The sequence below is a fragment of the Rhinopithecus roxellana genome, chromosome 1 (genome assembly GCF_007565055.1).
Source record: "Rhinopithecus roxellana isolate Shanxi Qingling chromosome 1, ASM756505v1, whole genome shotgun sequence".
Taxonomy (NCBI): Eukaryota; Metazoa; Chordata; class Mammalia; order Primates; family Cercopithecidae; genus Rhinopithecus; species Rhinopithecus roxellana.
The window spans coordinates 21,920,494-21,945,329 of NC_044549.1; the positions used below are offsets into that span (position 1 = coordinate 21,920,494).

At 37.9% G+C, this 24,836-nt stretch overlaps 1 protein-coding gene across 1 annotated transcript in view; it reads right to left on the bottom strand.

Annotated features, from left to right (window-relative positions):
* The window catches only part of IMPG2 (interphotoreceptor matrix proteoglycan 2), a 99,496-nt gene that overhangs the window by 66,639 nt on the left and 8,021 nt on the right, over positions 1-24,836 (bottom strand). The window contains exons 3-4 of the mRNA XM_010373158.2: positions 15,858-16,024; positions 3,407-3,438 (exon numbers count right to left, since the gene is read on the bottom strand). Of these exons, the coding sequence (XP_010371460.1) occupies positions 3,407-3,438; positions 15,858-16,024 (199 nt within the window). The remainder of the gene's footprint in view (positions 1-3,406; positions 3,439-15,857; positions 16,025-24,836) is intronic.

The window sequence follows — 24,836 nt, forward strand, 5'->3', positions numbered from 1 at the left end:
TACTCAGGGAAATGCAAATCAAAACTACAATGAAATACCATCTCACACCAGTCAGAATGGCTACTAAAAAATCAGAAAATAACAGATGTTGATGAGGTTGCAGAGAAAAAGAAATGCTTATATACTATTAGTAGGAATGTAAATTAGTTCAGCCACTGTGAAAAGCAGTTTGGAGATTTCTCAAAGAACTTAAAACACAGCTACCATTCAAACCAGCAATCCCATATCATTATATCAAAAAGACACATGCACTCACATGTTCATCACTACCTATTCATAACAGCAAAAACATGGAATCAATCGAGGTGGCCATCGATGGTGGATTGGATAAAGGAAATATGGTACATATATACCATGGAATACTATGCAACCAGGAAAAAGAATGAACTCATGTCCTTTGCAGCAACTTGGATGGAATTGGAGGCCATAATCCTAAGTGAATTAATGTAGGAACAGAAAGCCAAATACTGTATGTTCTCACTTATAAGGGAGAGGTAAACACTGAGCATATATGGATATAAACATGGGAATAATAGACACTGTGCACTACTAGAGGGCAGGTGGGTGTGGGTTGAAAAACTACATATTGGGTACTCTGCTTACTACCTCGGTCCAATATACCCATGTAACAATCGTACACATGTATCCTTTATATCTAAAATAAAAGCTAAATTTTTTTAAAATCATCCTTTGGAATTGATTTCTCTTCCCTCTCTCTATGTATGGGTGTGTGTGCACATATGTACACTATGAACACAAGCATGTTTTGATATTGGTCTGATTAAACAAAGTCAACCAAAGCAATACAAACTGTACATATTAAGATTATACTACATACACATTTGGTGCTAGTTAATGTAGAGCTTACAACAAATCCTAAAACACAGTTCATTTCCTCAAGATTGTTACCTATTAGGGTTACAAAAATGAGTAAGATCCGTTTTTTATTCATTCATTAGGATCCGGCAGAAACTTGCTAAAGGCTACATAGTAGATTTTTCAAGAAGAGTCAGGCTTTAGGTATTTTGTGCAGTTACTGATTTGTGTGCATTACTGATTTTATTCATATTTTGGATTCCTGTAAGAGTATTACTAACTTAGGTTTTTGGTTGTTGTTGTTATAATAATTAAGTGAGGTAACATATTTTACACAGTAAAAGGCAGTATTAATAGAGGTTAAAAATCAGATGCTTAAGAATCAAATAAGCTGGATTACCTTGAGTTATTTAAACTCTAATACTGTTTCTTCATCTATCAAATAAAGATAGTAAAAGTACATAATTCAGAGGGTTAAACTCAGAGGATTAAAGATAGTAAAAGTACATAATTCAGAGGGTTAAACTCAGAGGATTAAATAAATTAATATATGTTAAGTATCTAGTATACTGTAAGCAATCAATAAATGTTAAAATGCTACTACAGGTTTGATAATGTTAGTCAGGCAACAAATATGGAAACATAATGGCTCAAGAGTACTCTGAAAAACTGTGGCTAAACCATAGAGTTTGAGAAGGAAGCTGAGACAGATGAGGCTGGGCACAGGCCTAACTGTGAAGAGCCTTGCAGGTCATGTTAATTTTGATCTTAAAAGCAACGAGGAACTATTAAATTGTCTTACAGAGGAGAGGCACACGATCAAATTTATTCTTTTGAAGATTTCTGGCCAGGGTGGAGAGGAGGGCTCAGAGGGAAGCAGAGAGACCTCTTGGCAAGCCTCTGTACCAGGAAATAAGTGTTGATTATATGAATTAGTGTAGGGACTGTGGGGTCAGAGAGAAATGGATGGAATCAAGAGATAATTAGAAAATAGGAGAAGAGAAGGGAGAAAGCAAGAGAAAAGAATATGGGCAACTAGATGGATGATAATGCCATTCATTCACTGATAAGAGGAACCTAGAAAGAAACAGATTTATGAGTAAATGATTGATATAGCTTCGGGCACAATGAACTTAAAGAGAGCTTAGAGAAGTTAATCAAGCCAATAGACTGTGAAAGTTGGATGAAGCGACCTCTAAGGTTCCTTCTAGTTCTATCATTACAACTATAGATTTACTGATCCACTGTCTGTTGCAGTGGCAATCACAAGGAATCTCTGAGCTCTGCCTCTCTGTGGTGAAGAAACCACACACAGCCAGGCATAGTGGCTCATGCCTGCAGTCAATCCCAACACTTTGGGAGGCTGAGGCAGGCCAATTGCTTGAGCCCAGGAGATCAAAACCAGCCTGGGCAACATAGCAAAACCCTCTCTCTACAAAAAATACAAAAAAATTAGCTGGGAATGATGGTTTGTGCCTGTAGTCCCAACTATTTGGGCAGCAGAAGTGGAGGATCACTTAAGCCTGGGAGCTCGAAGCTGCAGTGAGCTGTGATCATGCCACTGCACTCCAGCCTAGGTGACAGATCAAGACCCTGTCTCTAAATAAATAAATATAAAAATTAAAACAGAATAAACCACACCCAAGAGACCACATGATCCCATATTTAAGTAAATGCTCAATCATCCCACACCCTGGTATAGACTCAGTGCCATTGGCTGTATCAATAAGACCACACAGAGTCCTACTTCTTTCCTATTTACTTGTGTTTGATTTGAAACCTGGATACACCCCACTACCACCCACATATATATTCCATTTATGGTTTTGCCCTGACTCTGATGCCCAGGTTGGATCTCTGGACACTGACTCACCTACTTGGTTTTTCAATCTGTCCTTCCCTCTAATTTGAGGCAAAATTCTGGACTGTGACCTGGATTGCATGCTCTAGTGGTACTTTCCTACATAACCCCACATGCTATTACAATTTAGATACTCTGATGATGAATAGAATTGGAAAGCTTTAGCCCCTACAGGCTCAAAATCCCTTACCTCCTGTGATCTTCTTTGTACTGATACTTCCCAGAAGCCAGAAATTACCTTAGCCCCAAGCCCATGGTGAACAGAGTCAGGAATCAAAATATTGATAGATTCATCAAGGTTGTGCTACTGCTAAGTTTCAAGAACATAATCATCAATAGTCAATAAATTGATCCATAGCACCACCCATCATTTAATAAACTATCCTCCACTGTGGTGTACCATTTCAGAACAATTTCATCATTAGCCTTTAAACCTCGACAATAATAGGTCATTCCATATAAGCCATAAATCTGTTTTCTCATCTAAGAGAGGAGCAAGTTTGCCTCATAATAAGGTCAGACAGCAAATGCGCACAGTGGCTGTGGTGACGGTCTGGAAATAAAGGTGGCTTGGGAATGAGGAAAAATATTTGGGACTTATCCACAGGCCTGGTCATTGCAAACTGGCAAGAAAATAGAAAGGCACCATTAAATTTGGGGTGAGTCTTGAATTAGGTTATGACACATCTGTGTTGCCAAACATGAATTTTGGGAAAAAGAGACACTCACCTGCTTACAGTTTCCTTTGCATAAGTCAGTTTCTAAGGAAAACAAGGACATAAAAACGACTGAGTTAACAACAGTTATTAAGGAGTAAATAAAACTTATTTCATAGAGACCACTACTGCCCTAACATGGTAGAATCCATGTTACTATTCTCTATGGTTAGACAAGTGATTAAAACAAGTACTAATGATACCAAGTTTGTTTTGTGACTATAGCAACACCCTGACATTCAGTCTGCTTATATGCACAAAAGTTCCTATGCTCTTTCTTAATGGGCACAAATAACAGACTTGATCTGCCAATCATTTTATAAAGGTATAAAAGTTATAGATTTGCAGAGTTTTACATAAACCTGCCATGGACTTAGAATCAAAGAATTTTTTATGTGATGTATTTATAGTAATTCTCATCCTAGAACAATGTAAACATGTGGATAAAATAATTGATAAATTTGTTTCTACAGAATTCAGACAAAAAAGACATATCATACCAATAATTGGATTATTCTCCAGGGGCATTCTAAAGCAAATTGCCTGCAAGTTTCTCCTAAATTAGGATTGTTATTTTGAGATCAATATTATAGAAGGAATAGTGGAATCAGGAGACCTAGTTTCAAGTTCCAGTTTCCCCTCCTTAACAATATAGGAAAATCCCAAAATCTCTCTGGTGCCGGGCCTCAATTTCCTGATCGGTAAAACAGAGAGACTATTACTCTAAATACCTCTCATTGCATTTAGAAATGACTCACTGCTCTTCTTGCTCTACAGACTCTCCCAGAATAATCTCAGCCACTCTCATGGTTTCAATTGTAGGCATACCTCTGATATATTACAGGTTTGGTTCCAGACCACATAAAAGCTCAATGAAGCAAATATCCCAGTAAAGCAAATCACATATTTTTTTGTTTCCTAGTGCATATAAAAGTTATGTTTACATTATACTGTAGTCTATTAAAAGTGCAATAACATCACATCTAAAAAAGGTATATACCTTAATTTTAAAATACTTCATTGCTAAAAAATGCTAACAATACTCTGAGCCTTCAGCAAGTCATCATCTTTCTGCTTCTGGAGGGTCTTGCCTCCCAGTTGATGGCTGCTGACTAATCAGAATGATGGCTGCTGATGACTGAGGGAACGGTGGCAGTTTCATAAAAATAGGACAACAACGAATTTGGCCCCATCAATTGATTTTTTTCTTTCACAAAAGATTTCCCTGTAATATATAATGCTATTGATAACATTTTATCTAAAACTTCTCTTAAAATTGGAGTCAATCCTCTCAAATCCTGTCACTTCTTTATCAACTGAGTTTGTGTAATATTCTAAATCCTTTACTGTCATTTCAATAGTGTTCCCAGCATCTTTACCAGAAGTAGATTCCATTTGAAGAAACAACTTTCTTTGTTCATTCATAAGAAGAAATTCCTTCTTCATTCAAGTATTATTATGAGATTGTAGCAATTTAGTCTCATCTTCAGGCTGTACTTCTAAGTCTAATTCTCTTGCTATTTCCACTACATCTGTGGTTACTTCTTCTAATGAAGTCTTGAGCCCCTCCAAGTCATCCATGAGAGTTGGAATCAATGTCTTCCAAATCCTTATTAATGTTGGTATTTTGACCTCATCTATTGAGTCATGAATGTTGTGAGTGCCATCTAGATGGTAAATCCTTTCCAGAAGATTTTCAGTTCACTTTGCCTAGATCCATCAAAGAAATCACTATCTATGGCAGCTGTATGAAAAGTATTTCTAAAATCACAATACTTAAAAGTTGAAATTACTCCTTACTCCGTGGGTTGCAGAATAAATATTGTATTGGAAGGCACAAAAACAACAGTAATCTCCTTGTACATCCCCATCAGAGCTCTTGGGTGGCTACATGCATTGCCCATGAGCAGTAATACTTGAAAAAAAAAAAAATTCTGAGCAGTAAGTTTCAAAGATGGGCTTAAAAGTTCAGTAAACCATACTGTAAACAGATGTGGTGCCATCAGACTTTTTGTTCCATTTATAGAGCATAAGTAGAGTAGATTTAGCATATTTCTTAAGGGCCCTAGGATTTTTGTCACGGTAAATAAGCATTGCCTTCCAACTTAAGTCACTAACTGCATTATCCCATAACAAGAAATTCAGCCTGTCCATTGAAACCAGGTATTGACTTCTCTCTCACTATCGAAGTTCTAGATGGCATCTTTGTCCAGTAGAAAGTTGCTTCATCTACATTAAAAATCTGTTGTTCCATGTAGCCACCTTCATAAATTATCTTAGCTAGATCTTCTAGACAACTTGCTACAGCTTCTGCATCAGCACTTGCTTATGTTATGAAGATAGCTTCTTTTCTTAACTACATAAACCAACCTCTGCTATCTTCCAACTATTCTTCTGAAGCTTCCTCGCCTCTCTCAGCCTTCACAGAATTGAAAGAGTGAGGCCTTGCTCTGGATCTGGCTTTGGTTAAGGGAATGTTATGGCTGCTCTGATCTTCCACTCTGACCACTAACATTTTCTCCATATCAGCAAGAAGGCTGTTTTGCTTACTTATCACTCATTTGCTCACTGGAATAGCACTTTTAATTTATTTTTATTTATTTATTTACTTTTACTTTAAGTTCCAGGATACAAGTGTAGAATGTGTAGGTTTGTTACATAGGTATATATGTGCCATGGTGGTTTGCTGCACCTATCAGCCCATCATCTAGTTTTTAAGCCCCACATGCATTAGCTATTTGTCCTAATGTTCTCCCTCCCCTTGGCCCCCACCCCCCAACTAGCCCTGGTTTATGTTGTTCCCCTTCCTTTGTCCATGTTATCTCACTATTCAACTCCCACTTATCAATGAGAACATGTGGTGTTTTGTTTTCTGTTCCTGTGTTAGTTTGCTGAGAATGATGGCTCCCAGCTTCATCCATGTCCCTGCAAAGGATATGATCTCATTCCTTTTTATGGTTGGATAGTATTCCATGGTATATATGTACCACATTTTCTTCATTCAGTCTATCATTGATGGGCATTTGGGTAGGTTCCGTGTCTTTGTTATTGTAAATAGTGCTGCAATAAACATACATGTGCATGTGTCTTTATAGTAGAATGATTTATATTCCTTTGGGTATATACCCAATAATGGCATTGCTGAGTCAAATGGTATTTCTGGTTCTAGACCCTTGAGGAATCACCACATTGTGTTCCACAATAGTTGAACTAATTTTCATTCCCACCAGCAGTGTAAAAGCATTTCTATTTCTCAATAGCCTCACCAGAATCTATTGTTTCTTGACTTCTTAATAATCGCCATTCTGACCGGTGTGAGATGGTATGTCATTTTGGTTCTGATTTGCTTCTCTCAAACGACCAGTTATGATGAGCTTTTTTTCATATGTTTGTTGGCTGTATAAATGTCTTCTTTTCAGAAATGCTGTTACATCCTATGCCCACTTTTTGATGGGGCTTTTTCTCATAAACTTAAGTTCCCTGTAGATTCTAGATATTAGACCTTTGTCAGATGGGTAGATTGCAAAATTTTCTCCCATTCTGTAGGTTGCCTCTTCACTCTGATGAGAGTTTCTTTTGCTGTGCAGGAGTTTTTTAGTTTAATTAGATCCCATTTGTCAATTTTGACTTTTGTTGTTACTGCTTTTGGCATTTTCGTCAGGAAGTCTTTGCCCATGCCTATGTCCTGAATGGTATTGCCTAGGTTTTCTTCTAGGGTTTTTGTGGTTTTGGATTTTACATTTAAGTTTTTAATCTATCTTGAGTTAATTTTTGTATGAGGTGTAAGGAAGGGGTCCAGTTTCAGTTCTCTGCATATGGATAACCAGTTTTCCCAGCACCATTTATTAAATAGGGAATTCTTTCCCCAGCTTGTTTTTGTCAGGTTTGTCAAAGATGAGACGGTTGTAGATATGTGGTGTCTGAGGCCTCTGTTCTGTTCCATTGGTCTATATGTCTGTTTTGGCACCAGTACCATGCTGTTTTGGTTACTATAGCCTTGCAGTCTAGTTTGAAGTCAGGTAGTATGATGCTTCCAGCTTTGCTGTTTTTGTTTAGGATTGTCTTAGCTATACATGCCCTTTTTAGTAGTTTTTTTCTAATTCTGTGAAGAATGTCAATGGTAGTTTGATGGGAATAGCATTGAGTCTATAAATTAACTTTGGGCAAAATGGCCATTTTCACAATATTGTATTTTTCCATTCATAAAGATGGAATGTTTTTTCATTTGTTTGTGTCCTCTCTTATTTCCTCGAGCAGTGAGTGGTTTGTAGTTCTCCCTGAAGAGGTTCTTTGCATACCTTGTTAGCTGTATTCCTAGGTATTTTATTCTTTTTGTAGCAATTGTCAATGGGAGTTCATTCATGATTTGGCTCTCCGCTTGTCTATAATTGGTGTATAGGAATGCGTGTGTATTTTGCACATTGATTTTGTATCCTGAGACTTTGCTGAAGTTGCTTATCAGCTTAAGGAGTTTTGGGGCTGAGACAATGGGGTTTTCTAGATATAGAACCCTGTTGTCTGCAATCAGAGTCAATTTTACTTCCTCTCTTCCTGCTTGAATACATTTCTTTCTCTTGCCTGATTGCCTTGGCCAGAAATTCCAATATTATGTTGAATAGGAGTAGTGAGAGAGGGCATCCTTGTCTTGTGCCGGTTTTCAAAGGGAATGTTTCCAGCTTTTGCCCATTCAGTATGATATTGGGTGTGGGTTTTTGTCATAAATAGCTCTTATTATTTTGAGATATGTTCCATCAATACCTAGTTTGTTGAGAGTTTTTAACATGAAAGGCTGTTGAATTTTGTCGAAGGCCTTTTCTGCATCCATTGAGATGACTGTGGTTTTTGTCATTGGTTCTGTTTATGTGATGGATTACGTTTATTGATTTGCGTATATTGGACCAGCCTTGCATCCCAGGGATGAAGCCAACTTGATTGTGCTATATAAGCTTTTTGATGTACTGCTGGATTGGGTTTGCCAGTATTTTATTGAGGATTTTTGCATCAATGTTCATCAGGCATATTGACCTGAAGTTTTCTTTTTTTGTTGTGCGCCTGCCAGGTTTTGGTATCAGGATGATGCTGGCCTCATAAAATGGGTTAGGGAGGAGTCTTTCCTTTTCAATTGTTTGCAATAGTTTCAGAAGGAATGGTACCAGCTCCTCTTCATATCTCTGGTAGAATTCGGCTATGAATCCATCTGGTCCCAGGTTTTTTTGTTTGGTTGGTTGGTTGGTTTTGTTTTGTTTTTGGTTGGTAGACTATTAATTACTGCATCAATTTCAGAACGTGTTATTGGTCTATTCAGGGATTCTGAATCTATTCAGGATTTCTTCCTGATTTAGTCTGGGGAGGGTTTATGTGCCCAGGAATTCATCCATGTCTTCGAGATTTTCTAGTTTATTTGCATAGAGGTGTTTATAGTATTCTCTGATGGCAGTTTTTAATTCTGTGGGATCAATGGTGATATCCCCTTTACCATTATTTATTGCTTCTATTTGGGTCTTCTCTCTTTTCTTCTTTATTAGGATAGCTAGCAGTCAATCTATTTTGTTACTTTTTCAGAAAACCAGCTCCTGGATTCATTGATTTTGTTGTTGTTGTTGTTGTTGTTGTTGTTGTTGTTGTTATTGTTTTGTGGGGGTTTTTTTGTTTTTGTTTTTGTTTTTGTTTTTTTTTTTTTTTGAGGATTTGTCATGTCTCTGTCTCCTTCAATTCTGCTCTGATCTTAGTTGTTTCTTGTCTTCTGCTAGCTTTTTGATTAGTTTCCACTTGCCTCTCTGGCTGTTTAATTGTGATGTTAGCATGTCAATTTTAGATCTTTCCTGCTTTCTCTTGTGGACATTTAGTGCTATAAATTTCCCTCTTAACCCTGCTTCTGGTACATTGTGTATTTGTTCTCAATGGTTTCAAAGAACTTCTTGATTTCTGCTTTAATTTTGTTATTTACCCAGGAGTCATTCAGGAGCAGGTTGTTTAATTTCCATGTAATTGTGTGGTTTTGAGTGAGTTTCCTAATCCTGAGTTCTAACAGGATCGCACTGTGGTCTGTGAGACTGTTTGTTATGATTTCGGTTCTTTTACATTTGTTGAGGAGTGTTTTACTTCCAGTTATGTGGTCAAGTTTACAGTAAGTGCCATGTGGCACTTAGAAGAATGTGTATTCTGTTGATTTGGGGTGGAGAGTTCTGTAGATGACTGTTAGGTCCACTTGATCCCAAGCTGAATTCAAGTCCTGAATATCCTTGTTAATTTTCTGTCTTGTTGATCTGTCTAATATGACAGCAGAGTGTTAAAGTCTCCCATTATTACTGTGTGGGAATCTAAGTCTCTTTGTGGGCATCGAAGAACTTGCTTCATGAATCTGGGCGCTCCTGTGTTGGGTGCATAGATATTCAGGATAGTCAGCTCTTCTTGTTGAATCGGTCCCTTTACTACTATGTAATGCCCTTCTTGTCTTTTTTTTATCTTTGTTGGCTTAAAGTCTGTTTTGTCAGAGACTAGGATTGCAACCCCTGCTTTTTTTTTTTTTTTTCTTTCCATTTGCTTGCAAATTTTCCATCACTTTATTTTGAGCCTGTGTGTGTCTTTGCACGTCAGGTGGGTCTCCTGAATACAGGACACCAGTGAGTCTTGACTCTTTATCCAATTTGCCAATCTGTGTCTTTTAATTAGGGCATTTATTCCATTTACATTTAAGGTTAATATTGTTATGTGTGAATTTGATTATGTCATCATGATGCTAGTTGGTTATTTTTGCACACTAGTTGACGCAGTTCCTTCACAGTGTCTTCAGTCTTTGTATTTTGGTGTTTTTCTGCAGTGACTGGTACCAGTTTTTCCTTTCCATATTCAGTGCTACCTTCAGGAGCTCTTGCAAGGCAGGCCTGATGGTGATGAAATCTCTCAGCATTTGCTTGTCTGGAAAGGATTTTATTTCTCCTTCACTTAAGAAGCTTAGTTTGGCTGAACATGAAATTCTGGGTTGAAAATTCTTTTATTTAAGAATGTTGAATATTGGCCCCCACTCTCTTCTGGCTTGTAGGGTTTCTGCTGAGAGGTCCACTGTTAGTCTGATGTGCTTCCCCTCTGTTGGCAACCCTACCTTTCTCTCTGGCTGCCTCTAACATTTTTTTCTTCATTTCAACCTTAGAGAATCTGATGATTATGTGTCTTCGGGTTGATCTTCTCATGCAGTATTGTAGAGTGTTCTCTGTATTTCCTGAATTTGCATGTTGACCTGTCTTGCTAGGTTGGGGAAGTTCTCCTGGATAATATCCTGAAGTATGTTTTGCAACTTGGTCCTTTCTCCCTGTCTTTTTCAGGTACTCCACTCATCATAGGTTCGGTCTTTTTACATAGTCCCATATCTCTCAGAGGTTCTGTTTGTTCCTTTTCATTCTTTTTTTCTAATCTTGTCTGCATGCCTTATTTAAGCAAAATGGTCTTCAAACTCTAATACCCTTTCTTCCGCTTGGTTGATTTGGCTATTGATACTTGCGTATTTTTCATGAAGTTCTCATGCTGTGTTTTTGAGCTCCATCAGGTCATTTACATGTTATTCTAGTTACATTCAACTTGTTATTCTAGTTAGCAGCTCCTGTAACATTTTATCAAGGTTCTTAGCTTGTTTGTATTGGGTTAGAACATGCTCCTTTAGCTCCGCAGTATTTGTGATTACCCACCTTCTGAAGCCTACTTCTGTCAATTCATCCATCTTATCCTCCATCCAGTTCTGCATCCTTGCTGGAGAGGCACTGCAATCATTTGGAGGAGAAGAAGCACTCTGGCCTTTTGGGTTTTCAACCTTTTTTTGTTGATTCTTTCTTATCTTCATAAGTTTGTCTAGTATCAATCCTTGAGGCTGCTGACCCTTGGATTGGGTTTGTAGGGAATTTTTTGTTGTTGATGCTGTTGTTGTTTTCTGTTTGTTTGTTTTTCTTGCAATGGTCAGGTCCCTCTTCTGCAGGGCTGCTGCGGTTTGCTAGGGGTTCACGTCAGGCCCTCTTCATCTGATTCACTCCCATGCCTGGAGATGTCACCCGAGGAGACTGGAGAACAGCAAAGATGGGTGCCTGCTCCTTCCTCTGTGATATCTGACCTCAAGGGGCACCAACCTGATGCCAGTAGAAATGCTCCTGTATAGGGTATCTGACAACCCCTATACAGGAGACACTGTGAAGAAACTGCGTTAGAGGGTCTCACCCAGTTGGGTAGCATAGGGAACAGGACCCACTTAACAAAGCACTTTGACTGTCCCTTGGTGGAGGGAGTGTGCTTCACTGTGGGGAAACCCACTGATCTGGGCTGCCCAGATTCCTCAGAACTACCAGGAGGGAAGGCTAAGGTCTGACAGTCCACGGAGACTGTGGCCACCCCTCCCCCTAGAGGCTCAGGCCCAGGGAGATTAGAGTCTGTCCCTAAGCCCCTGGATGGAGTTGTTGGAGTTCCTGCAGGGAGGCCCCGCCCAGTGAGGAGGGACGTGTCAAGGTCCGGCCTGAAGAGGCGCTTTATCTGCAGTCTGCCACAGCCAGTGTGTTGGGCTGTGGGGGATACTTCTTGGGACAAAGCAGTCCAGCCTCCCTGGCTCCAGCAGAGGAAAGACATGGCCTGGAGCTATAGAGATGGCTGACACCCTTCCCTCGCCTGGGAGCTTAGTGTGTTAGGCAGCTATCAGTCCCCTTGTTGGCCATAGCCCCTCCTGCAAGGAGCTCAAAGGGCTTAGACAGCAGGCAGCCGCAGCTGTGGTGCTGGTTGCCCCTCCTGCTGGGAGCTCCGCAGGCTTAAGCAGATTCTAGCTTAATGGCTGTTGAAAATCTGCTGGGTTCTGTGGTTGGGACCCTAGGCCCCGGTGGTGTGGGCTCACAAGTGAGATCTTCTGATCCATGAATTGCAGAGTTCCATGGAAAAAGCACGTTTTCCCAGGCTGGGTAGCAGGCTCACTCACTGCCTCCCTTGGCTGGGGGCCGTGGCATCACACTGCTCTTCCTTCCTCTCTGTGTGTCATGCCAGCTGCCTAGTCAGTTCTGATGACAGAACCTGGATACCTCGGCTGCCAGTGCAGGATTCACATGCTGTTATGGTTCTTTTAGATGGGAGCCACATATTGCTGCTGCTTCTAGTTGTACATCTTGGCCCTGACCCCCACTTTTAATTTCTTTCAAGAACTTTTCCTTTGCATTCACAACTTAGCTAACTGTTTGGTGCAAGAGACCTAGCTTAAGGCCTGTCTCAGCTTTTGACATACTTTCCTCACTATGCTTAATCATTTCTAGCTTTTGATTTAAAGTGAGAGACATGCTATTCTTTTCACTTGAACACTTAGAAGCCATTGTCGAGTTATTAACTGGCCTGATCTCAATATTGCTGTATCTCGGGGAACAGGGAGGCCTGAGGAGATGGAAAGAGACCAAGAAACAGTCAGTGGGTAGAGTAGCTGAAACACAAACAACATTTATCGATTAAACTTGTTGTCTTACATGGATATTGTTCATGGCACTCCAGAACCATTACAATAGTAATTGTAATTGTAATAATCAAAGATCACTGATCACAGATCACATAAGAGATAAAGAAAATAATTTTTTAAAGTTTCAAATAATTTGAGAATTACCAAAATGTGAGACAGAGACACAAACTGAGCACATGCTGTTGGAAAAATGTCGCCAACAGTCTTGCTTAACACAGAGTTGTCATAAACCTTTGATCTGTAAAACACTGCAGTATCTGTGACGCACAATAAAGGGCAGCACAATAAAACGAGGTATGCCTGCGATAAGTCCAAAATGGTGATTCCTATAGCAACGCTGACATTCCAAACCCCTATCCTTGGCTTCATACCTAAATATCAAGCAATTCACATTTCACACAGGTGGTTCAAATGAACACATCAAAAGTGAACTCATTCTCCCTGCCACATCTTCAAAGCTGCTCCTTTGCCCCAGTTATTGGTTTAGTTACCCAAGCTAGAAAGTGGAAGGCTTCCTGGGCCATTCCTTCACCCTGTCTCAACCCATCAGAGTCCTGCTAATTTTGTTCCTATTTACATCTCTCAAGTTCCCTTTGTCTATCTCATGGTCTGGTTGGTATCCTTATCCTCCTTGGCCTGGAGTACTGAAGCAACACCCTACCTTGTCTCTCTGCTCCAGTTTTATCTCCTATAATCCATCCTATGCTATGTAGAAACCATAACAACCTTTTTAAAATTCAAAACTGCCAAATCAGTTCCTGCAAGTTACCTACCTACAACCCTTCAATGGTTTCCTATGATCTACAGAGTTAAATCCAAGCTAGTTCAGTTATCCATTTTTTTAGTCTGATCTCCTGTCATTCCTAGTCTACTTTTTGGTATATTGGTCCAGGTCATTCCCTACAAACACTTGGCTCATGCTGTCCTTTCTGCTAGAATGTTTATCCCCAACTCTTCCTCATTTAACTAACTTGTACTTATCATTTACAACTCTATCCAGGCAACACATCATTCCCTTCATCTGCTTTTTCTATTAAATAATTATTGGAAGTATATTTTCTATGCCTTCAAATCTAAATTTACTAAAAGTTCCACTTGTAAGAGATACATTCCAAAGTAACATCAGAAGATTCTGTTCTTCTGGTAATACTAACCCATCACATATATTTGCTACACTAATGGCTGATCCTATATTGTGGACATAATTAAGATAGGCAACGCAATTAGAAATATAAGTATGTATATATGTGTGTATGTCTGTATAGTTTCCCTTAAATAGCTATCCCATGTTAGCCACTGCAATTTGTAAAATTGGTAATGATTGAGAAAGGAGGCCCAATGGTGTGAAGGAAAAAAAACCAATTTTGGAAAAGAGAACTGGGTTTGGATTTAAGCTCCATCATATCTGGTTTAATGTTATAGAATAAAGAATTTAATAATTCTATGTCTTTATCTGTAAAGTGGGGATATTACCACCTCCTTATAAGGTTCCTGTTATAACATCTAATAACTTATTAATGAGTTTGATACATGACATGATACATGGTGGATACTGAATAAATAGTAGCTTTTAACATAGTTATTAATGCTGAGCAGTTAAAAATGTGACAAGCAAAAAAACACATGCAATACCTTTGATTAAAATGTGAGGTGCCATGATTAAAAGTTGCATTCATTTTAAAACACACAAAACCCTGCACAGCTTCGAAACATTTGTACCCCTGCAAAATTTGTCTTTAGTCCACCCATGTTTATCAAACCATCCTTCTCTCCCCAACATCCCCCATTTAATAAGGTCATTCCTCTCTTGGACTAAATGTTAAAAGAGTATAATATAATTCTTATACTATAAATAAAATTTAAAAATAGAATAGGATAATATATTTTATTACCTTTATGATATACTAATCTGATTTGATTATACACAAAATAGCTCAGTGTTATTGAGTCAATAATTATTTCCTCAGTCTCTGTAAAGTATATAATACTTAGAACCAGTACTTAAAATAATCTTCATAAAGTTTACAAATTGTACCAAGTAAAAAAATACAATGTAGTTATTCCTTGTATACTCATTTAAACAAATATCTATTGCAGCTTTACTACCTTACGGGAATGCAAAAATGAACAATGACATGATCCTTGCCTTGTGACTTATAGTCTAGCAGAGGAATTAGTCACATATACAATTAATCATCATAAAATATAAAAAGTACAGTATTAAAAATGAATAAAGAATTGTGAGAGCTCAAAGAATTATGGTAGCTAAATCTTCTAGGCTGAAGGTTGGTTCCTTGCAAGGGAAGTTACATATGAGGACATAGAGGAATTGAATAGATGGACAGGGAGAGATACGGAATAACAAACAGCATGAACAATTTGCCACATATGTCTGGACAGTTTCACTGTCTTGTCATGAATACATATGTGCTACATGAAAAGGGAAAAGTGGCAGGTAATTCGTCTTTCTGCATGTTTATTAATCCTTTGCTAAGAGTAAAACAATGTTTAAAACAAGGAAAACAAGTGAGCACACTCATTATTAGAATCATACCTATGCCTCACTAACATTTATTCAAATGAACTATGTCCTCTGTCTTAATTAGAGTTATTGCTATTCACTCTGAGTTGATAACATGTAAAACTTTGGCGAAAACATTTGACTCTCGCAGATTTATATTCTTAACCTAAATCTTTGCTGAATATTATTTCCCAATATTTACATCTATAAACAAGGCTGAGGCTCTTGTCGGAGTTAATAATGTCTTCTTTTTCTTTTTGTAGACAGAATAACATGAAAATATTAATAATGTATATTATAGAGACCAGAGCTAGGAATAAAAGACTAGGCAACACCCTAGGGCTGCTTGCTCAGATAGCCCAGTTCAACAAAAGAGTAATACAGGCATTTGCCACTTGCTTTTGCTTCCTTTAGGCTTTAGCTGTGTATATCCTCCTACAATAGTCCAGGAATTCATTCCTTTGTTGTGACACTTACCTTCATGATTAAGCTTCTATGTTCCACAGATTCACTAAAATTTGTGCCCATTTCAAATATACTTGTGATTCCATCCTCACACAAATTCATCCAGTAATGATATTCCTCACGCCCAGGAAGTCGATCCCAAAAAGTCCTGAAGGCTTCCCAGACAGCTTCCTGACACACTAGAAAATAGAGAGGTGTATTTTACAAAAAGCTAACATGCTCTGGGGTTCTTACAATGATCATAGACTGATTCATACAGATTCCTTGAGACACTCAAGTGTCCTTTCTGGAGGGACCTAGGAATGATTCTCAGTCAAAGGCCTTCTGTATGTATGTCCAGTTTAAACTTTTCATTTCTGAAGAGAATTTATATTTCCCATTCCTTTCTCTTACAAAGGGAATTGATTCATCTCTTCATGAGCTGGAGTGTCTCCCCCATCTCTTAAAAAAATCCATATTTATACTTTACAAAAGTGGAGCTGATATTGAGTATACTGTATTTAATCCAATTGTTTTCCTAATGGACACAGTGATTTTCAGTTTCCTTAATGTTCGCAGATGTTCTCTTAAAGTCTTAACTTCAAAAACCAGCTTTTTTGCTTTTCAGGATCACTGGGGAAGGAGACACTGACATTTATAAATGGTCTGGAGCTTTTTGGCTAAATGCAGTGACATAACCGCATTGCATCTACTTGCTCAAAATGTCATCACATGTTTCTGATTTAAAAAAAAAAAACAGGAGTATTCGCACTTTTCCTCAAAGCTTACAGGAAGCAGAAAGTACTACATAAAATTGAGTAGAAGATATCCACCTGAAATTATCACTCTCAAACTACTATATTTCATATCTGAGAACAGAAAACAATCGTCTTTTTTTATACATAAAAAACTTATGTCCACACAAAAACCTTCACACAAGTATTTATAAAGTCGCTTTATTCATAATTGCCAAAACTTGGGGGTGACGAAGATGTCTCAATAGGTGAAAGGATGAACAAACTGTGATATATCTAAAATATTACTCAATGATAAACAGAAGTGAACTTTCAAGCTGTAAAAGACATTACCTTTATGATATACTAATCTGATTTGATTATACACAAAATAGCTCAGTGTTATTTTTAATGCACATATGCTTTAATGCACATTGCTAAGTAGAGGAAGCCAATCTGAAATGACTGCACACTGGTGATTCCAATATCATTCTGGAAAAGGCAAAACTATGGAGACAGTAAAAAGATCAGTGGTTTCCAGGGGCTGGCGGAGACAGGGATGAACAGCAGATGTTTAGGGCAGTGAAAGTACTCCATATGATACTATAATGGTGGATACACGTCATTATACATTTGTCAAAACCCATAGAATGTACAACACAAAGAGTGAACCCTAATGTTAACTATGAACTTCAGTTAATGATAATGTGTCGATGTTGGCACATAAGTTGTAACACATGTACCACAATAATATAAAACGTTAATAACAGGGAAAAGTGGTGGGTGAGTTGAGGGAATATATGGTAACTCTCTAAACACGCTGCTCAATTTTTCTGTAAACCTAAAACGGCTCTAAGAAATATAGCCTATTAATTTAAGAACTATATATATATACACACAAACATACATACATACACATGAATTTTAAAATGATATTCAGGAGAAATATATTGCTGTATTAAAATAAAAACTAATCAATTTATTTGCTAAGTTATTCCAAAGCATCAAATCTGAAAGGCTGCTAAATAGTATCTCTGTGCATTTTGTATAGTACTGAGTATACTGCTGTTTTGTAACCATTTCAGAGGTGCAGGACTCTGTAGGTAACAGATAGATCAGGATGGAAGGGAAGAGGAGGAGAGTGATGAGAGAAAGTTAGATTTAACAGAGATTTAAAAAAAAACTATTTTTCATAGCAAGAAGATTGAATATACATCAGGCAGTATAGTGAGGTGGAGCCTCTGGATTCACACAGTAGGAAGATCTAAGTTCCTGCTCTAGCTTTCTAGTACACTAGTTTGATAACCATGGGTAACTTACCTAACTATTCAAAGCTTCAATTGACTCATCTCTCTTTTTTCACAGAATAAATAATTACTACCTTATTATCTTATCTGTGAAAGTATTTTACAAATTGCAAAGTGCAACATGAGTATCATATGTTAGTATCAGGTTCAATTCTGATTGTCCAATAGTTATTTGGTGGAAGAAGATAGTCCAAGCCAAAAAAATTCTTAAGCTTTAACAGATTATGAAATGTATGAGTATTGAAAGTTTCCCTGTCAATTGAGTTTTAGGGCTAACCTGAACCTTTTATTACAAACTTAATTTGCCTTTTATTGAACTAACTGTATCATTATTGTTATTCAGAACTTTTGACCATACAGCAGACAGAAGAGTCCAGCAGGCACTGACTGAGGCAGAGCTGAACTATTTGTAGATCACTGTTTTTCATTTCTTCTTCTTAAAACTTCGAAATGAAAATTAAAGTAAATTCCAAAAGACAACACAAAGGTGAAAAGTCTGGGTCAGTAAAAACTAACAAAAAGTGAATGTCTATAATGTCTGGTTATGAAATGAAGTGATTCAGAGAAAGTATTTTAGAAGTTTGAAAAAATATCTACCCATAGGGAAAGAAAAAATAAATCTCAATGCCTTCTTCATACTATACACAAAAAATGATTTGAAATATTAGGGTTAATACTATGAAGTTTCTAAAATAAAACATAGAAGAGTATCTACATCACCTGAGGATAGACAAAGGTTTTATAGACAGTACACAGAAAGCAACAATTATGAAAGAAAAAAATAATAAATTAGAATTCATCAAAACTAAAGTGTCTGATTATTAAAAGACACTGTTAATAAAAATGAGTAGACAAACCACATATCTGGCAGAAAATATTCAAAATACATTTATCTGACAAAGAATTAGTATTTAGGATACTGAAATAATTCCTACAACTCCCTAACAAAAAAAAACAAACAACCTAATTTTTACAATAGGTAAAAGGCTGGAATATATAATTCACAAAGAAAGAGATATAAATAGTCAATGAGTATGTGAAAAACTGTTCACCATCATTCATTTTTCAGAGAAATTCAAATTAAAGTATACACACACAAACCAGAATGACTGAAATTTTTACATGGAAAACACCAAAATTTGGCAAAAATGCAGAGCAACCAAAAGCCTCATTTTGGTAGGAATGTATAATAGTACAACCACTTTGAAAATAAATGTTAGTTGTTTCTTATATAACAAAATATACACCAATCCTATTGTATTAGTTCATTCTCATGCTGCTATGAAGAAATGCTCAAGAATGGGTCATTTATAAAGGAAAGAGATTTAATTGACTCTCAGTTCCACATAGGTGGGGAGGCCTCAGGAAACTTATAATCATGGTGGAAGGGAAGCAAACACATCCTTCTTCACATGGCAACAGGAGAAAGAAGTGTTGAGTGAAGTGGGGGAAAGCCCCTTATAAAGCTATCAGATCTTGTGAGAACTTGCTCACTATCATGAGAACAGCATGCAGGAACCACTCCCATAATCTAATCATCTCCCACAAGGTCCTACCTCCAACAAATAAGGATTACAATTCGGATTAAAATTCAAGATGAGATTTTGGGTGGGGATACAGGCAAACTGTATCGTTCTGCCCTGGCCCCTCCCAAATGTCATATCCTTACATTTCAAAACACAACTATGCCTTTCCAACATCTCCCAAAGTCTTAACTCATTCCAGCATTAACCCAAAAGTCCAAGTTCAAAGTGAGACAAGGCAAGTCCCTTCCACCTATAAGGCTGTAAAATCAAAAGCAAGTTAGTTACTTCCTAGATACAATGGGGGTACAGACTTTGGGTAAATATACCATTGCAAATGGGAGAAATTGGCCAAAATTAAGTGAAATCTTAAAGCTCCAATATGATCTCTTTTGACTCCATGTCTCACATCCATGTCACACTGATGTAAGAGATGGGCTCCCACAGTCTTGGGCAGCTCCACCCCTGTGGCTTTGCAGGGTACAGCCCCCCTCCTAGCTGCCTTCACAGGGTGGCATTGACTGTCTATGGCTTTTCCAGGTGCCTGGTGCAAGCTGTTGGTTGATCTACTATTCTGGGATCTGGAGGACAGTGACCCTCTTCTCACAGCTCCACTAGTCAGTGCCCCAATGGGGACTCTGTGTGGGGGCCCCGAGCCCACATTTCCCTTCCACACTGCCCTAGCAGATGTTCCCCCACAAGGGCTCCATCCCTGCAAAAAACTTCTGCCTGGACATCCAGACATTTCCCTACATACTCTGAAATTTAGGTAAAGGTTCTCATACCTCAATTCTTGACTTCTGTGCACCTGCAGGCCCAACGCCACATGTAAGCCGCCAAGGCCTGGGGCTTGCACCCTCTGAAGCAACAGCTTGAGCATTATGTTGGCCCCTTTTAGCTATGACTGGCGTGCAGGGCACCAACTCCAGAAACTGCATAAAGCAGCAGGCCTCTGGGCCTGTTATGAGAGGGGATGCTATGAAGACCTCTGACATGCCCTGAAGACATTTTACCCATTGTCTTGGTGATAAACATTTGGCTTATCACTACTTACACAAATTTCTGCAATCAGCTTGAATTTCTTCTCAGAAAATGGGTTTTCTTTTCCATTGCATTGTCAGGTTGCAAATTTTCTGAACTTTTATGCTGTGCTTCCCTTTCAAACATAACTTTCAATTCCAAACCATATCCTTGTGAATATATAAATCTGAACGCTTTTAACAGCACCCAAGTCACCTCTTGAATGCTTTGCAGCTTAGAAATTTCTTCCACTAGATACCCTAAATCATCTCTCTCAAGTTCAAAATTCCACAGATCTCTAGGGCAGGGACAAAATGCCACCAGTCTCTTTGCTAAGACATAGTGAGTCACCTTTATTCCAGTTCCCACAAGATCCTCATCTCCATCTGAGACCTTCTTTCAGCCTGGACTTCATTGTCCATATCACTGTCAGCATTTTGGTCAAAACCATTCAACAAGTATCTAGGAAGTTCTGAACTTTCCCATATCTTCCTATCTTCCTCGGGGCCCTCCAAACTGTTCCTACCTCTGCCTGCTACCCAGTTCCAAAGTTGCTTCCACATTTTGGGGTATCTTTACAGCAATGCCCTACCACTTGGTACCAATTTGCTATATTAGTTCATTCTCATGCTGCTATGGAGAAATATCAAAGACTGAAGAATTTATAAAGGAAAGAGCACAGTGCTGCATGGCTGGGGAGGCCTCAGGAAACTTACAATCATGGTGAAAGGGGGAGTAAACACATCCTTCTTCACATGGCATCAGGAAAGAGAAGTGCTGAGTGAAATGGGGTAAAGCCCCTTATTAAGGCACAGATCTCATGAGAACTCGCTCACTATCATGAGAACAACATGGGGGAGCCACCCCCATGATCTAATCTCCCCCCATGAGGTCCCACCTGCAACATATGGGGATTACAACTCAAGATGTGATTTTGAGTGGGGACACAGCCAAGCTATATCACCTATGACCCAGCAATTTCCTCCTAGGTATTCCTTTTTTTTTTTTTTGGAGACAGAGTCTTGCTCTGTTGCCCAGGTTGGAGTGCAGTGGCGTGATCTTGGCTCACTGCAAGCTCTGCCTCCCAGGTTCACACCATTCTCCTGCTTCAGTCTCCCAAGTAGCTGGGACCACAGGCGCCCACCACCACGCCCAGCTAATTTTTTGTATTTTTGGTAGAGATGGGGTTTCACCGTGTTAGCCAGGATGGTCTCGATCTCCTGACCTTGTGATCTACCTGCTTTGGCCTCCCAAAGTACTGGGATTTACAGGCATGAGCCACGATGCCTGGCCCCTCGTAGGTATTACTTTAAGACATCTGTAAGCTTATATCCACAGAAAGACTTATGTTCAATGCCAGAGCATCTTTATTCATAATAACTTAAAAATGAAAACAACCCAAGTATCCATCAATAGAAAAATAAATAAACAAATGGCCATATAAAGGAATCAAAAGGAAATTACCAATTCATGCAACAACATGGATGAATCTCAAAGGGCTGAGTGAAAGAAGCACATACACAAAAGAGCACATACTACTCGATTTATATAAAGTCCTAGGAAGGTGAAAATAATCTGTGAGTTAAAAAATGGTTCAAAGAGTGGTCACATACTAAAATGGGAATTATCTGGGAAGGAGTATAAGAGAACTTTTTGGGGTGATAATATCCTAAAACAAGAGAGGTTGGGGTTAATGTGTATTAGTCAAAAGTCACCAAGTGGTACGTATGAGATTATTGCATTTTACTGTGTAAATTTCACCTTTAAGAAAGTAAACAAATATTGAGTTCTAGTTAATGATACTCATACTGAAATATCTAGAGGAAATTGTATGGATGTCTTCAACTTATGAAATACATCTAAAAAATTAGATGGTTAAGCCAGGCATGTTGGCTCACACCTGTAATCCAAGCACTTTGGGAGGCCAAAGTAGGCAGATCACTTGAGCCCAGGAGTTCAAGATCAGCCTGGGCAACGATATCTTGTCTCTACAAAAATTTAAAAAATATTAGCTGGGCATGGTGGCATGTGCCTATAGTTCAGCTCAGAAAGGAGAAACCTAGATAGGACATGTAGGCAGAAAAGAGAAGAGCAAAATCAGCATGACCTCCAGGCAAAGAGGTACTAAGGAAGGTAAAATTCCATCACTGACAAATACTGCATACTTCACTACTTGGCCTATAACTAAACAGTTCAGAATTCCCATCCTTGTCAAATAAGGATATTATAGCCTTTAGTAACTTCTAAAGAGAGCTTTCTATTTTGAGAAGATAACTAATGTACTCAGCTACTCAGGAGGCTGAGGTGGAAAGATCATCTGAACCCAGGGAGATCGAGTATGCAGTAAGGTGTAATCACACCACTGCACTTTAGCCTGGGTGACAAAGTGAGACCCTGTCTCAAAAAAAAAAAAAAAAGATGGTTAGAGAGATAGACACATAATAAAGCAAATATAAAAAAATGTTAACTGTAGAACTAAGCCTTGAGAATATGAATGTTTATGACATAATTCTTTCACTTTTCTGTTTAAAATGTTTTCATAAAATCTTAGAAAAATATTATTGTGTGCCGAAGAAATGTAGTTGGAAGGAATATGGGAGAGCATCCAGAAGTGATATAAATCACCAGGTTTCATAGCAGACCTCCCCTTGACCTCACTCCTAGTTTCACAGAATAGCATAAGCTGTCTCCTATAAATTATACTTTGGGCAATGTTTCCCCACCTCCTATAAAAAGCTCTCTCAGTAGTTCAATGCTTTGTCTAAAAAACTCCATAGAAATTCATTCTTCTAAGTTAAATTTAGCCCTTTTATACCCTGTAGTCTATTAAAATTCAATTACCAAAGTCCCATTTCCAGCATGAAGAGTGAGGAGCTACACAGATCCATTCCCCCAGAGAAACGGGCAAAAATCATTTTGAAAACAATCATTTAAAAGCTCTGGAAATGGTCCTAGGGACATATGACAGATGAAGAAATATTTGCTCAGGAAAATCTACTAAACTAGGTTAAAAAAAAAAAAAAGTGAAAATCAGTGGTTCTAACCAGGGCAATTAGGCAAGAAAAGGAAATAAAAGGCAGCCAAACTGGAAAAGAAGTAAAACTACATCTGTCTGCAGATGACATGAGCTTGCATCTAGGAAAGCCTAACCTAAGCAATACACTTTAAAACTATTTGAACTAATAAACAAGTTCAGCAGGGTTGCAGGATACAAAACTGATATACAAAAATCAGTTATATGCCTATATGATAGCAATGAACAAACCAAAAATGAACATAAGAAAACAAGTGCATATGCAAAAGCATCAAAAAGATTAAAATGCTTAGGAATAAACGTAAGTCTCCAAAAATGCAAACCATACTCTGAGAACCAAAAAATTATTTTAAAAAATAAAGACCTAAATAAATAGAAAAACTTCCCATATTTATAGACTGGAATATTTAACACTGTTGAGATGGCATTAGCTCCAAACTGATTTACACATTCAATGCAATTTTATCAGAATACATGCTGACTTCTCTGTAGAAAGTGACAACCTTACTATAAAATTTATGTCGAATTGCAAGGGACCTAGAATAGCCAAAGTAATTTTTAAAAACAACAAAGATGATGAACTCATGCCTAATTTCAAATCATACTACAAAGCAAAGACTACAGAACTGGCACATGAATAGACATATAAATCAGTGGAATACAATTGAGAGTCCAGAAATAAATCATGCGTCATGGTCAAGTGATTTTCAGCAAGAGTGCTAATATCACTCAGCGGAAAAGAATAGCCTTTTTGACAAACACTGCTGGGAGAACTGGATAGCCACATGCAAAATAATAAATTTAGATCCTTACATCATATACAAAAAAAATCAACTCAAAGTAGATGTAAAACTTAAATGTACACACCAAAACTATAAAACTCTTAGAAGGAAATACAGAAATAAATCTTTATGACCTCAGGTTCAGCAACAGATTCTTAGTCATGACACCAAAGGCTCAAAAAAATATATAAATTGGACTCGTCAAAATAAAAAACTTTTGTGCATGAAAGATACTATCAAGAAAGTGAAAAACAACTCACAGAATGGGATAAAATATTTTCAAATCACTTATCTGATAAGGGATTTATAGCCAGCATAAATAAATTACAGCTCAATAACAAAAAGACAAATAACATAATTTAAAAATGGGCAAAGATCTGAACAGACATTTTTCAAAGGAAGATATACAAATAAGCAATAAGCATATGAAAAGTTGAATGTTATTAATCATTAGGGAAATGTAAATCAAAATCACAGTGAAACATCACTTCAAACCTCTGAGAATGGTTATAATTTTTTTTTAAAAAAAGGAAAACAGTGCTGGCAAAGATGTGAATAAATCAGAACCCCCATACACTGTTGGTGAGATATAACACAGTACAGTCACTTTGG